At 38.5% G+C, this 15,873-nt stretch overlaps 1 protein-coding gene across 2 annotated transcripts; it reads left to right on the top strand.

The window, feature by feature from the left end:
- The first annotated feature begins 3,670 nt into the window (after nt 1-3,670).
- On the top strand, nt 3,671-15,006 carry parp10 (poly(ADP-ribose) polymerase family member 10). 2 transcript variants are annotated; one of them, XM_069516301.1, is made up of 11 exons: nt 3,671-3,847; nt 7,151-7,326; nt 8,201-8,443; nt 8,544-8,774; nt 8,847-9,820; nt 10,187-10,399; nt 11,593-11,719; nt 11,794-12,789; nt 13,525-13,658; nt 13,734-13,908; nt 14,008-15,006. In XM_069516301.1, the coding sequence occupies exons 2-11, from the start codon at nt 7,152-7,154 to the stop codon at nt 14,304-14,306; spliced, it is 3,567 nt and encodes a 1,188-aa protein (XP_069372402.1). In that variant the 5' UTR covers nt 3,671-3,847; nt 7,151; the 3' UTR covers nt 14,307-15,006. The 2 variants fall into 2 exon arrangements, with proteins under 2 accessions (XP_069372402.1, XP_069372403.1); XM_069516302.1 differs by lacking the exon at nt 3,671-3,847 and adding an exon at nt 3,860-4,083.
- The last annotated feature ends 867 nt before the right edge of the window (nt 15,007-15,873 follow it).

Genomic DNA, 15,873 nt, shown 5'->3' with positions numbered 1-15,873 from the left:
CTACAGTTGTTATCCCTGAAGAACTGGCTCTTGATGCTTCTACACATTTCTTTTTCGCTTTTCACAACTTCACAGTTCGGCTGTTTTGTGGCTGCTGTGGGCAAAACTCTTTCATTTTCACCAATTATTGTAATTAGTGTGGTTGCTGAGTCAGCACTCACATTCTGTAATAATAGCTTTTAAACTTGTAAACCTTGTTTAATACACTAGACGATTCAAAGTACAAACTAAAACAAGTGGAGTGCCCGTTCTAAACCTGCCTGTTTGGAATGGACTGTTCACTTGTCCTGTGTTAAAGGTCCAGAGCTACTTCAGAATTCTTCCTTGTCATTAGTGAGTCCTCCACAAACAGTTCCACTATATACTGTCACTTTTTATTGTTTGTGTGCTGGATGTTGTGTGAAGAGCTTTTTATAAACAGCCTATGGTGCAGAGTGAAGTTGGAAGACTTTGTGTCCATCCTACCTGGTTTATCTGCAATTTAATTTTTATTGCGGTTGACATTTATATATAAGTTTGAAGGATTTACTGAACTGTTGGTTTTTTTTCACACATTGCATGTCACCTATTTCAGAGGTCTCTTAAACAATCAACACCATCTTCAGACAGAAGTTCAGAACTTTTCAAAATAAAACCTTTCCAATTCAGCTCAAGCATTATACCAATAACAAACGTTGAGTTTTGTGTGGAGATCAGTGCCTGTGCTGTGTGTCTGTTCAGATCAGAAATAGTGAAAAATAAATAATCAAATTATTGATATGATCTGGCGGCGATGTTGACCTGCGGTTTGACCCAGTTGCCGACCACTGCAGCAGTTTATCTGAGGACCTAGAAGAAGACATGTTCAACTCAGTTCATAGACTGAACACACAATGCCCGGGTCCCATTTACTGCTACAGATCACTGGTTGCCTTTTTATTCAGATGTTATTAACATTGGATATATCACATGCCCAAATCGGATCAAATTTGATACTGCACTTCCCTGAGCCACTGAGAATACACATGACAAGTGTGAAGCCGATAAGCTGAACGGTTCAGAAAATACACACATACAAACGACAGACAGATGTTTGTGGAATTAGTTGCCAAAATAATCAGATTTTATAAGATAAAGAATACCATTTAGACAATGGAGTCCTGTTCACTCCCACTGTATTTGTTGCTCAGCCTTTATGTGCTCTACATGTAACATTAAAATTTCAGGCTGGCATGCTTATTATCTATGTATAAGGTCATGTAATGGATATAGAAAGGTAATGCAATGTAGAATGCACTGAACTGCATGGACCCTGTGTAGCACCACTTTAATTATATGCCAGCCAGTGAATAGGGACACACTCTTGTCATATTTGAAAATGTTCAGTACATTGCACATTGATTAGCTGCATCTGAGCAGGTAATGATGACATCTATAAGAATGTGTATGCCATGTTCATGAATCATACACCACTTATATTAAAATCATGTAACATAATTATGAGATATCAATAGATCTGAAGTTGCAGGAGTTCTGTTAGATCCAGTTGCACATACACACTTTAAAAGCATTTGATTTACTGGAGGCTCTGCATCGCACATAAATGATGCCATGTATGGTTTATGAGTCATTTTGAGTGATACTTTCCATCACAGCCAATAGGGTCTCATTCAGTCTGAGCGTGTTTATGATACACTCATTATATATAGCACTCATGCAGAGTTATGATAGCATTAAGATCATGCTGCCTGTGCTGACACCATTGTACTCACACTTTAAATCAGATAAGTTTCAACCTATCATTACAAATGACGACTTTTATGTGACTCATAAAATGCATGTCAGTGCCAAAGAGCCTCATTCACTTCTGCCTGTATCTCATCTATTATACAGCACAGATTTCATCCAGACTTTATAAGCTTCATCATCATACAGTGTTTATAAATATATATATATATATATTCTGATCATGTTTAATAAGTAATGATATAAAAAGTACTTAGATCCTCATACCACAATGATAATACAGTAAATATTAGCACTAGCAAAAGTATTGTATTAAGAATTGTACTTAATGGTAATTTAAAAAAAACAGAATTGTTATTAACACAGTATCCTTAGATTATTCCTAAAGTTAAGACCTCTTTATGCACAAATAACCCTTAAGTCTCACCTTATTATCTTTGTATATGTAGGAGACTTTATGCAATGATAGTTAATCATGTTTCTTGTTTGTTTCTACTTAATATATAGTAGTACTCGCATGACATAAAAATACTCAAGTACAAATACTTCAAAACTTTTCAAAGTTGAGAATAAAAGTGATCTTGAAGAAAGAACAAAACAAAGCAAGGAAGGAAGGAAGGAAGGGTGCAGGCAGGCCAACTCCAACAGAGCTATTAAACAGATTCTATGGTGAGATTTTTCCAACTAATATAATTTAGTATATCAGTATCAATTGATAACTTTTGCCACTATTTTGTACATTCAGATCAACAAAACTAAATATAATCCACAGCTTAATTATGATGGATTGTTGAAATGCAGGTTAATATTTTATTTATCCCAGGGAGGAAATTCACCGTTCTCATTTGCTCCAGCTTCACCAGCTGTTGCATTTAACACATTTACATCTCTAATTATAATCCAAAAATATATCATTATACTGAAATGGAATACTGTGCAGTAAGTAGTTTTAAATGTTGAAAAGCATATTTTAAGTATATTTTGACACTAATATGTCAGTTTTCATGGCAGACATTGACATATCCCAGTTGTAAATAATTAAATTAATTACTGTGACTCTTGAACAGAACAGAGTTTGTCAATGTTAATCTGTGTTTTCTTATGGTGACACGTCACAATGCCTGCAGTGAAAAAAGACTTTTAGAAGTTTTTATTTAAGTATCAAAGTTTTAAATTAATTTACGTCCCATTACTGGAATAATGTCTATATCTATATTTCTCATTCAGAAGAAAGCCGTACATGTGCCTATTACTGTACTACAGTACAATTCCATGGTACTTAGTCTTGACTTCTACTTAATTGTGCTTTTCATTCTATTCAGATGAACAAAACAAAATACAATCAACAAATAAATGATGATGTATTGTGCCACTGTAGGTAAAGATTTCATAAATCCATTAAAATAAAATAATTCAAATTAGCTCCAGCTTTACTTCTGCTGCCTTAAAGTCATGTACAAATTTCAGATCAGATATCAGATAAATAGTTATTCTGCAAAATAGTCTATTGCGTTATATATGTAAATATATAATGCATCCCCTCTGAAAGTGACAGACTAATATTAATAATTTCACACATCCAACACTATAGCCAGAGAAAAGAATGGATGCAAATGATTGAAATACACATCAAATACAGATACCACAGATAATGCATCACAACACAACTCTATTTCTACAGATATATAACCCACGTGTGTGTGAAAAGAGAACATCAGCTCAGACTTTATTTGATTGAGTTTAGCCAGTTTGGGATTTTTCCACATCAACACCTACGAACTCACAAATATTGACTGATCAGACCGATCACAGGGGAACGCTTCTTCAGCAGAGTCTAATGAATCACTGACTCCTAACGATCGTGAAAAACAGTCATCGGATCATTTATCATCATTAAAAACAACAACAGACGAGACTCCATCGTTTTTAAGCGGGGCGTTGCCATAGAGATGATTACGCATGACGGCGTCATTCCGTTGGAGCTGTGCGCGCTCCCGCATCTCGGCGCGCAGGCAGAACACGGCACGACCGTGAACGCGCAGCCGAACCAGGAAGTCGTGAGTCTGCAGACGAACCTTCTGAAGTGACGAGTCCGCGAGCCGATGTGTGTTTTGTAGCACAGGTGAGTTCAGACACGTCTCCTTCACTCTCCTGCTTCTATCCTGAGGAGACACACACGACTGTCTCTCCGCTCCGGCGTCTGTGGCTCTTTGGTTTCACTTTCTGCTTGAAGTGACAGCGCTGAGCCCGACGTGAACTTGTGCGAAACTGCGCAGTAAAGCTAACAACAAACTGTTAGCATCGACATTTCCTCAAGGGAGTTTGGTCCAAACCCACAGTAGCCGAGCATCTTGCCAGGTAGCAACACTACTACTACTACTACTACTACTACTACTACTACTACTGCTGCTGCTGCTGCTGCTGCTGCTGTGTAGGCCATAACCACGACGAGCACACTTTACTGTCTCCACTCACATGTGTGGCTTAAAGTTTACATGAGCAGAATATTACTACTGTAAGACATACTCAGTGAGAGTATCTATTGTGTACAGTAAGTGTCATTACAGAGTACTCTGCTGGTATCCTGGCTGGGATCAGATATGTGGAGTATGCAGGTTGGGTTTTTTTTTTTTTTGCATGTCTGTAGACGCCATATCCTGGACACAAGAAATCCTGAACACCTGGGTGTGTGATCAAAGATGTGTATTAGTTGACATCACCCAGTTGAAGGTACAGTGTGTAGAATTTATTGATATCTAGTGTTGAAGTTGCATGTTGCAGCTGAACACCCCTCACCTCACCCTCTCCTTCCAAACATGAAAAAGAACCTGTGGCAGCTTCAGTTGTCATAAAAACTCAAAAGGACTGATGTAAAAAAACATGGCGGCCTCCGTAGAGAGGGTCCCCTCGATGTAAATATAAAGTATTTGAATATAAAGAGTCTTTTCTGGGGTAAAGAAAAGTACAGTTCATACAATTTAGATGAAACGTACGAGTGAGAACATCATGAGGATTATTCTACATTACATTTCTGCTATTAGTTCCCTCTCACCTAAATCTTACACACTGGACCTTTAAATAAGAACATGTTGATATAATGTAATAGCCAGAGCAGTGTAGTGTGGTTGTCTTGTCCTCCTGTGTTAATTCTCTGGAGCTACTTATTCATTTATTGTCCCTTTTCATTGTTTGTGTGCTGGACGATGTGTGAAGAGAAACAGTCTATGGTGCTAAGTTAGAAATCGTTCCTTTCATTCTACATGTTTTATTTGCCATCTATCTCATTTCTGTTCACGACACAGTCTTCAGACCAAAGTTCACAATTTTTATTTCAAAGTAAGTAAAATTTGTTGTAATTCAGCGCAATGTAAAGCACTGCAGCAACAAAATAAACATTTTACTTTGAGGACAAATTGTCAAACTGGACACACTGTGTCCCACCCCCACTGACTGCCCCAGAGCGCTGGTGGTAATTTTATTCACAATTTATTAATAGTCAGCGTATAGTGTGTCCACAACATACTCAGCTCTGCTCTTCCTCGGGTAATACAAACCCAAAGCGTGAAGCCCATTAGATGAACAGTTTGCTAGATATGTGTGGCACAGACAGACAGATTTTTTGATCAATGCACAGAAACCAAAATGTTGAGGTAAATAAGTTAGAGCAATGATTGGTTGAATACTGACGGACATGATTAATCAGACACCACATCCAGTTTATTATTAAAATCTGCTTCCTTTACTGTGAAGGGACAATAGAGTTAAAGTGACAATAAATAAAGAGCAGTAGATATTTTTAGCAATGAGTGGAATCGTCCATTTTAAAACAGAGCTTCAAACAAACTGACAGTGATGTTTTTACTCTCGTATTCGATCACAACATTTTACAATTATATGAAGAGACTCAGTGATGATGATTGGAAATAACCAAACCCTCTCATGTTCTCCATTAGAGAAGATGATCCACACACACTGTTAATTATTTGCCATGATTATTAATGAACATCTCATTGACTTTGACCTCATCAGACAGCAACTCTGATAGGATACAAATGAGGCTTAATGGAAAAACAACATAAGAAAAGACGGTCTCCAGTTAGTGGAGGTTTAATAAAAGACGATCACAGTCTGCTTTGGCAGCATAAACAGTCTATCATTACTTAACTATTGCTATCACATGGACATAATAGCTTAGTCATCAGACAAAAATGACTCCATGGGTTAGAGGCTGGGTACTTCCTGGACAGGTCTCTAGTCCTTCACAGGGCCAAGATACAGAGACAAACAACCATTCACACTCACATTCACACCTGAGGACCTACACTATACTGCATAAGCTCTCAGGTGGCCCTCAAATTAAATCCCATTGCTGTGAGGCAACAGTGCTAACCACTGTACCACCGTGTCGCCTGTCTTATTTTGTTCCTCCTTGGACAGTTCTGTGATCATATTGTTTGCATCTTACTCCTTGTTCTTTTGTGATGTACCATGTAAATTAGGGTACAAGGTACATCCGCTGTTTCCACATGAACACACTTAGAACCAGATAGGAAAACTCAGCCAGTTGATGACCAGCTTCAGGTGGATTGAGCGGCCGGTCGTCCACTAAACAGCCGTTAGGTCAGTGGTTCGATCCCAGTCTTCCCCATTTCGCATTCTGAAGTGTCCTTGAGCAAGATACCGAACCCCAAAAACTGCCCTTCTCAGAGAGGAAGTGCTTCACATAGACACACTTAATGGATGTGTGTGTGAATGGTTGGTTGGCAAAAACAGTGAGTGGTCATCAAAACTAGACAAGCACTATATAAATAAAGACTGATTACTTCATGTTACAGGTTATCCAGGATATCAACATTAGGCTCAGTGAAGTCACATAATGGAAATAACTTGCTACAGGAAACTCCTGCACATGTAAAAACACTGATAGGCTCAGACTTGGACTGTTTCTTAACAAGAGAACACAATGGAACATAATGGGCTTTTTCCCCTTATGTTAAAGGATTGGACTTATATTTTTAAAGTTTAATGGGTTGTTAAAATAAATCTGCATAAATTCAGATTAAATCAACCAACTGCTATTTTCTGTTTCATTGCTTGCGGATAGCACAAAAAGTTTTTACTTTTGTGTGGAAGTAACTAAATGTTAACATTTAGTTGCACAAAAAGTATATTTATAATCAAAGTATTTAAAAAAAAACATTGAAAAAGGAAAGCCTGTGGTTGTATTATTAAGTAATATTTTTCATGTTTTACACAACATAAATCCTATAAATTGTCTTGTAATTAATGTTTTTGACACATTGTTATATGAGAAACTAATTCATTTACGTTATGGAATAAATGGATCAAACATTTCACATTTAGAAAACAATGAACTGGAACACTGACTGATTGAGAGCGATTTTTGCGTTTGTGTATTTTTCAGGATGCCAGTTGAAAGCCTGGAGGAGAGGACGGTGGAGGTGCTGCTGCTGCCTGAGGGAGTCGATGAGGAGCTGCTGTATCTGTACTTTGAGAATAAGCGCCGCTCTGGGGGAGGCCCACTCGTCTCCATTGAAAAAAAGGGCGACCGTGCCATATTGGTGTTTGAAGATGCGGAAGGCAAGTAGAAAACGTATATTCATCAAGGACGTGTATTTTTGTGATTTGTTTGCCTTTGGAAGGAGCTGCTGTCAAAATTTTCACGTGCTTTATCCAAATTTCGTGGAAACAAAATCATATATGAAGTAATAGCTGAAGTAACAGCAACTGTATGAATGGATGTAGTAACTATCCAGCGCAATATAGGGCATATAGGACAAGATAGGGCATTCTTATTGACATTTTTGTGAATTTCTCAAGATCTTTTTTAATTGATTGTCAACAGTGTATAAAAACAATCTGTTCAGGGAAAATGATTTTGTTAATCGAACAATACTCACATGTCATGTATGTCCACAAGTTTAACAAAGAACAAGCACACATTCAAACAACCACAACTTCCTAGGCTCTGGATAAACAAGTTCAAATTCTAGACAAAAAAGCAATTACCCTAGTGGCAACATAAAAAAGATTAGTTAGAAAATAATGAGTATGAAGTATCAATGAATAAATGAACAAATGAACATAAATAAAACAAGGAAAAAACTGAATAGAAAAGGTAGCTTATTAGAAATAACCGTAGTGGGTTTCTCAAATTGTTTCTCTGATCCAGGGTAGTGAAGCGGATTTTCTCTAAATTCATACACAGTATGATGTGTCCAATCCATTGTGAGTAGGAAGGAGGGGCACGACACAACAGTAGAGCAGTAAAAGGAAACATTCAGAGCTATAAATGAAAAAAAAAAGTATATTTTGGGGACTTGTATGTATGCAGCTTAATTGAATTTCAGGGGACTGCCTCAGTGGAGGTATGCACTCGACTGAGTGCCATTCTAGTGTGTCATTAATATGCTGAATGCTAATTCTCTAATTTCTGTTCTGATCATGTTGACAGCTGCAGCCCAAGTGCTGTCCAAAGGGCACCATGTTCTGCATAATGTTAAGCTGAGCGTGAGAAAGCCTGCCTCAAAGGACCAATGCAGACTGTTGCTGCGGGGGACCAACCCCAACACCAGCATTGAGATGATAGAACTCTTTGTGGAGAACAAGATGGGGTTGAATGCGAATGACTACCACCTGTATCCCTCATCGGGGAGGGATGTTGTCCTCATTCAACTCAACCAACCCTTGTCAGAAGGTCTATAAAACGCCCAGTTCTTTTTTTCCAAAATGATGTTTTTTTAAATCTGTCCAAATGTTCTTATTGTCATTTTCATGTATATATTTTTACTGCACAGATTTCCAAACCCTCTGTGCGAAGGTCTCCAGGAGGACACTGGAAGGGGCCAAAGTAACACTTGAACAGACTGAGCAAACAGACTCTGTTTTAGTGGAGAAGCTTAACCCTGGCACCACTCAAGAGCTGCTCATGCTTTACTTTGAGAGCACGCGAGGTGGCGATCAGAGGGTGAAGGACGTCACCATGCTATCAGAGGGGACAGCAAAGGTTTCTTTTGTCCACCATGAATGTAAGTGTTTGGACCGTTAAAGCTCATGCTGTTGCAGTTTCCTCAACAAACAAACTGTATTTCTTGTCACAGCTTTAGGCCCTGTCCTGAATCAACAACACAAACTGGACGGTGCTGAACTCCTCGTGAAGCCGTACTTTGACTTTCTTCAACCGACAGAAACAACATCACAGAACTCTGGAAGTGGAAGCCAAGATATAACTAACAGAAACTCTGAGGATCTGGGTGATATTCAGATGCAGACCAACGATGACAGTCAGTCCTCTTCTCAGACAACCTCTGAGCCTCTCGCTGCGAGGGTGAAGGAACCAGCTAAGGGCGTGGTTAAACAATTCAGCCATATTGCTATTGCTGACCCAGTGAAATTAGCTTTGTTTCAACTTAGCCCCCTTTCACAGGATATTGTCAAGGCTCACCCAGATTTCGCCATCGAAGTAAAAGATGACGGCCTGCTCATTGAAGGAAGTGACAAACAGAAGTTGAAGCAGATAAAACAAACCATTATGGACTTTCTTGGCAATATGGTTAAAACTCATTTCACCCTCGAGCCAGAAAAGGCTCAGTTCCTTGAAAGAAAAGAAGTAAAAGACAGACTACAGCAAACCATGAATCAAACCGCGTCACCTACTATTTACTCTGTATCAGATTGTGAAGTTGTGGTCACATCGCTGTCCCAGAACTCGGCTCACCAGGCGTTCAGCTTTTTAACGTCTCAGATGTGTCACTTCAGCATACCGTTGGATAAGGAATATGAATCCATGTTATATTGCAGAGAGTGGTCTGAGTTCCTGCAGGCCCTGGATTTCTCCTCTGTTAAGGCGTCAGAGCGAGGAGGGAACATTGATGTGTTGACTCTGAAAGAGATGGAGAGCGAGAAGCGAACTGCAATCCTGAAATTTCTTTCCACGCCGATTGAAAGGGAGACTGTGATCACTATGGAGCCAGGTGCACTGAAATATATCCAGAACCATTGTCATCAGCTGCTGGCTGACATGGACCAAGTTTCTATTTTTCCACTAGAGGCAGATGACATCTGTGGTTTAAAGGTATGTTGTTCATCAGTATAATTACAACATTAACATTTACTTACTTAGTAGTAAATATTACTTAATTACTGAGTAGTTAATTCAACATAAAATTAATTTAATTATAGACACTCCTAATAATTCAAAATTGGAATGAGAAAATGAGAAAAATATAGTCTTGATATTGGCTTAGCCATCATCAATTGCTGATCGCTCTGACTAGCGGCGATCCCACATTCTATTGCCTATCAGCAAAACCCTTACATGTGTCAGCAGAGATTTTAGACGCCAGTTGTGTTAATATCATTGGTGATTGAATATTTATTTGGTTTGAATCGTCTTAAGCTTCTTGCATTTTTAAAACAGTTTCTGTTTCATACCTGACAGATCCATGGCCCTGCCGTCACTTGCCAAATGGCTGAGGAGGTGTTGAGAGGCGTGGTCTCCTCCATCTGTACCAAAACCATCACAATAAAGGCTCCAGGAGTGACCAGGTTTTTACAGGAAGCAGAGTGTAAGAGCCTTCTGAGTGAAATGGAGTCAAAGTTTGAAGTGTACATCAGCCTGCAGTTCACGCCCTGGGAGCACCTGCCGTGCCAGGTAATATAATGATGCAACAGAGCTAGAGTTTCTCCTGTGTTTTTGAAGCTATGAAATGCAGCTATATTCATTCACATTTCCTAGTTTTCACAATACATATCACTTTATTATTTCTTTTAAGTTTAAAGATTGAATTTTGTATGGTTTTAAACAAAACCAGATAAGATAAACAGCAAATAAAAATCTGAGGTAGATCATTGATTTATTAAACCGTATCACTGTGATTCGACAGTGCATAAGCAATACATCAATACTTTTGTTATATATTATATTATGATAATTATTGATATTGTTCTGCTGCCCAACCCTAGTTTCTACCAAATGGAGCTACCAGCTTATTTCCAAAAATAGTTTCTAAACAATGGAAATAAAAACACATACTATTGATGGACTTACAGCCTATATGAACTGATTAAACTGATACATACTGATATATCCCTGTAGTTTTTTACCCCCTAAAATCAACATAGGCCCCAAGATTTGCACAGATCGAGCTCTATTTAAATACAAATGTCTGAATCAATGCATCCTCACTGTGCTTGAACAATGCATAAGAATTGTATCAATATCAGTACGGAAGTACTGTAAAGTTGTACTTGAGTAATAGTACAAATAACTAGACAGAAATGCCCTAGAGTAAAAATACTAAAGTAAAAGTGAATTACTCACATTAACTTTTCTTCTAAAGTAAAAGTAAACAGTTGATTTTAAATAAACTTAAAGTTGTAGAAGTATTTGATGAGTGTATCCTATTCCATAATGCAATGGTCTATTACATCATTATGGCCTATGAGTAGTGGCGGTGTATCCTCACCAGTGAGTGCTGCTGCTGCAGATACATGAAAAATTTATTTAAGTTCAGTAAAGAAGAAAATGTACTTTGTTACATCTCTCACTGATGGATGTGCATCAAACATGTGTTATATTGCTATAGACGAAACTTATATTGCAACCTATGAACACCTTGTTTCATCAAATATTTTTTGAGCAGATGACCTTTTGCACAAATACCAAATTCTTCCATTATTCAGTTCAATTATTCTCCATGATGCCAAAATGCAGCACTCCCCCCCCCCCCCTTATGTATATATATATATATATATATATAACATGTGCAACATTAAGTCAGAATCAGAAACATTTAAGTTATTCAGGTTTTTCTGCAGTATTCACAGGAGTTTTTTTTATTCCAGAGCTTTTTTGAAGCTGCATGGCAGATGTTGTCGCACAGAAACTTTCAGAGACTGTCTGTGGATGTTCCTGCACAGGAGTTACCAGCAGATTCAATGCAAACTGATGAAAATGAAGCTATAGACAAAGGTAACGTTTATCTTTTATTATATAACTTCTCATATTGCTGTGCAGTTTCAAGCAATCTGGTTGCTTCTTTGTAGGCCTTTTAGAGGAGGCAAAGAAAATCGTCTCTGCCATTGATGGAAGAGTTGAAGAGAATTTGTACACTTCAGACCAAGCCGATGACATGGATAACGTAGACCTGTACACAGCAGAGGAGCCGATTAGCCTGGTAGACCAGAACTCTGATGTGATGGCCTTGGATGGTTCCCAGTCCTCAGCAGAAGGGAACTCTGCGAGTGCCCAGGGTCATTATCGTAATCTGAAAGAGGAAGCCCAGCTGTCCTTAGCTATCCAGTACTCAATGGAGTCAAGTCAGTGGTCCCTGGAGGATGAGGAGGAACAGCTGCAAAAAGCCTTGGAGCTGTCCAGGAACATGATCGACCATGAAGCGTTTTCGAGTGCTGCTGATAAGAGCCCCCGACCCAGAGTGAATAAGCAGAAGAAGGACATCAATGTTTCTTTACAGGAAACCATCAAGGCAGCCAACACCATCCAGTTAGTTGTTTTTGCAGGTTATATGTCTGATCTGACTCGAGTGGAAATCGCCTTTGGGAAGAAGGTCTCTCAGAAGCAGTTGGAGGAGAAAATTGAGCACAAGAGTGTGAGGAAAATGTCTGAGTACCACATGAAGTGTTTGGAGATGATCCAGAGGAAGCATTCAGTCGATATTCAAGTTCAGGGGACCATAATCACCATTTCTGGATTCAAGCACTTTCACCCGGGTGCAGTGTGGGATGTGAAGCTGCTGCTGGAAAAACTCGAGAATTCTGTATCCAGGCAGGAAATCCTGAGGACTGTGCAGTGGGTGGTACATGATCAAGCCTCCTCAGACACAACTCCATACTCACCTGATGCCATAGTATTCATCGAGAACGCCTGGAGGATGAAGCTGAAGAAGCTTGACATCTTACTGGACAATCAGCCCCACGTTATCAACTTTGAAAAGATGACGGAATGCAACGTAGCTTCGGAGAAAACTGCTAAAATCTCCCGGAAACTTCTCGATTTGGGGGATTTGCAAGAGGAAATACCAGGTAAATGGAACTTAAGTTGTCTAGTGCTTTCAGTATTCTGCAGAATGATGCTTCTCTAAATGGTGCCCCGCAACTGACAAAATATAAGCTAGCAAATAGTGATACCATGCTTCTACCTTCAGCTTCATACTGTATAGTACTGGTATTTATTTGAGTACACAGGACTACTTTTATACTAGGAAATACTAGTATTTATCATCAGAAAGGCTGTAGTAAACACACTTGGTGATGGGCAGTAGTCTCTCTCTGTCTCTCTCTCTTGGTCTGTCTGTCTCTGTCTCTCACACACACACATTTATGGCCATTTTCAAGTTAAACCCTATGTACAAACATAACGCTGGCAGTAGCAGCTCTGCTGAACAACTAACAACAACCGGGACACGTTGTTTTTAAGACGCTATTTAAATTGCACTGCTCTGGAGAAACACAATTTCATTCTACACTGAACAGTTTTACTGTTTGGTTAAAAATGATGATAAAGTTCTTGAATTGAATTGAAAAGTTTAAATTACAACATAACCTTTTGTTCGCCTATATAAGGTAATTTCATTGCTTTAGCTTGAATTCAGCTAAGTTTTAATTTACAGTGTAGTTATGATTATTACTTATCTAAATAGCAGTACTGTTCATTGACATACTAACATACAATCTGTCTGATAATCTTGTCTCTACCTATAAATGATGTAAGGGGGGGGGAGAAACAAAATCTATTTAAACATGGAATCTTTGTTACAGAAGAGGAATACTCCCTGCTGTCAAACATGCCTGAAGCCACCAAAGTCAGTGAGGATTCGGATGAATTTCAGAATGTGGTGAAGAATTTCTATGAGACCATCCAGGAATACCATAGCAAGATCAGAATCATACAGGTAAGAAAAAGAAAAACAAACAAATGATGAGGTGTGTCACTAATATAATAACATGGATGTTCTTTTCCTCTCCAGGTGGAAAAGCTCATGAATCGACTGCTGTACAATCAGTTCAAGTTAAAGAAGGCGAGCATAGTGCAGCGTGCCACTTACCCAGAAGTAGAACGGACTCTTTACCACGGCACAAATGAGAAGAGCGTGAAGGAGATATGTGTTCATGGATTCAACAGAAGCTTCTGTGGAAAGAATGGTACTTTTAATTTTTTTAATAACTCTGTTCCGCTTTCTGACACAGTTTGTCTCATGTATGTATGTTATCAATCTCTGACATCCTGGTTTCTTCTCACAGCCACAGTCTACGGTCAGGGGGTGTATTTTGCTGTCAACTCTGCCCTGTCGGTTCAGGATCAGTATTCACCCCCAAACGCAGACGGACACAAGTTTATTTTCGTGTCGAAGGTTCTAACTGGAGACTTCACTAAAGGTTGCCATTCAATGAAGACCGCCCCGTTGAAGGAGAGCGACGATATTCCCCTCAGATACGACAGCGTCACCGACGACATCACCAAGCCGACGATGTTTGTCATCTTCAACGATACGCAGGCTTTTCCAGAATACCTCATTACGTGCCAGAGAATCCACCGCTAACGGAACGCACCAGCTGTTAGATAACAGGCAAAAGATTTGGAGAAGGGACTGCTTTTTGTTTTTATTTTCATGTCTTGCCTTGATTTAAAAAGTGTGAAGGCTTCGTAAAGGGCTCATGTACTATAGTGTACAGTTTATTTTTTGATTATTTTTGAATCACTATGCTGATTGTTCGCAAATTCTATTTTCAGTTCTGTCAGGTTTGTCAGGAGAAACACAAACTGTGCAACATATAACATTTAGAATAAACAACTTAAAACATTGTGTTCCTTCACATTAAGGAGCAAGGTCTTAAATGTTCAGTGTTTAAGATTTAGGTGAAAGTGATCTATAGGCAAAAATTCAATATAACATAATCCGAGCAATGTTTTCACCACTGTGTTCTTTTCTTTAACCATGAATCAGCCCTTTATATTTAAATTCTTTTAATTTACTTTCGGGAGTGTGTCCTCTCTATGGAGGTCGACATGTTTTTCACAGTGGTCCACACTAAACACATTTTGAGTTTTTATGACAACTGAAGGCTACCACTAGATGTCACTAAATTGTACATACTGAACCTTTAAAATATATCTGACTTTAACTGTCAATTTTGTACCTGTAGTCAGTGATCACACACTTCAACATGTACCGACTTTGCTTAAACCTGGAAACATCTATTATATTTTGTATATGTGCTTTTAAAATCAACCATAAATAATCTGTTGTTTCTGTTTTTTTCCTTAATACAGATTATTGTATTAATGCGAATATAACTGACAGTTTTGATTTGGAAACGCTGCTGTCTAACTCTGTCTACGAGATTAATGGGAATTTATTTGACCGATTAGTTTGTGATGTCCTGAATCTGATTCTTTGTTGTTGTTTATTCTTCAAGATTCAGTTGCAGTAGCCAGCGTCCAAGTTCTGCAGTTTCCTCCTCTGACCATGAGAATAGTTCAATAAACTTTGAGAATAGCTTCTAAACATAGTTACAGTAACTACTTGTGGTAGTTAACTACTACAGACGAAAATCTATGTCTCTAACATGAACATGAAATGTTCACGATGGTAACAAAAGGGGAAATTTGTTTTTTTAACAATGTAATCCAAGGTAATCGTTGTAAAGTCATCCTAAATTTCCCTAGGATTAAATATTAAGGTTTCGTGCTGTAGATTTTACGTCTCATGCCTGCTGTGCACTGTGTAAGAAATTTGAATTGTTATTTTAAGACAACAAAATCATTTAAGTTAAGCTTTTCTGTAATTTGCACAATGATATGATGCTTTATTCTCACATTACTGTTCCCCTCCACTTTACTTTACCTCGTACAATTAAGACACCATGAAGAGTTTCATGGAAGTGTTCTGTGGAATCAAACACTGGTGTGATATGAAATTTCACTCAAGGTTCATTGTCTATTTTGGAGTTTCTTGGGAAAAAGTATTAATCACAGTAAAGAAAGAAGTAACTAGTCCAGTGGATTGGGGGTCTGTGGCACACTGCCAGAAAGGTTTCCAGATTCACCAATTGAAATGAGCATGATAAATGGGTAATCTTTGCTGACATTGTGAAGATTTCTAGGTC

The sequence above is a fragment of the Paralichthys olivaceus genome, chromosome 20, assembly GCF_024713975.1.
Source record: "Paralichthys olivaceus isolate ysfri-2021 chromosome 20, ASM2471397v2, whole genome shotgun sequence".
Taxonomy (NCBI): Eukaryota; Metazoa; Chordata; class Actinopteri; order Pleuronectiformes; family Paralichthyidae; genus Paralichthys; species Paralichthys olivaceus.
The sequence above is the reverse complement of the archived record's forward strand: the minus strand, read 5'-3'. Positions and strand labels throughout refer to the sequence as shown.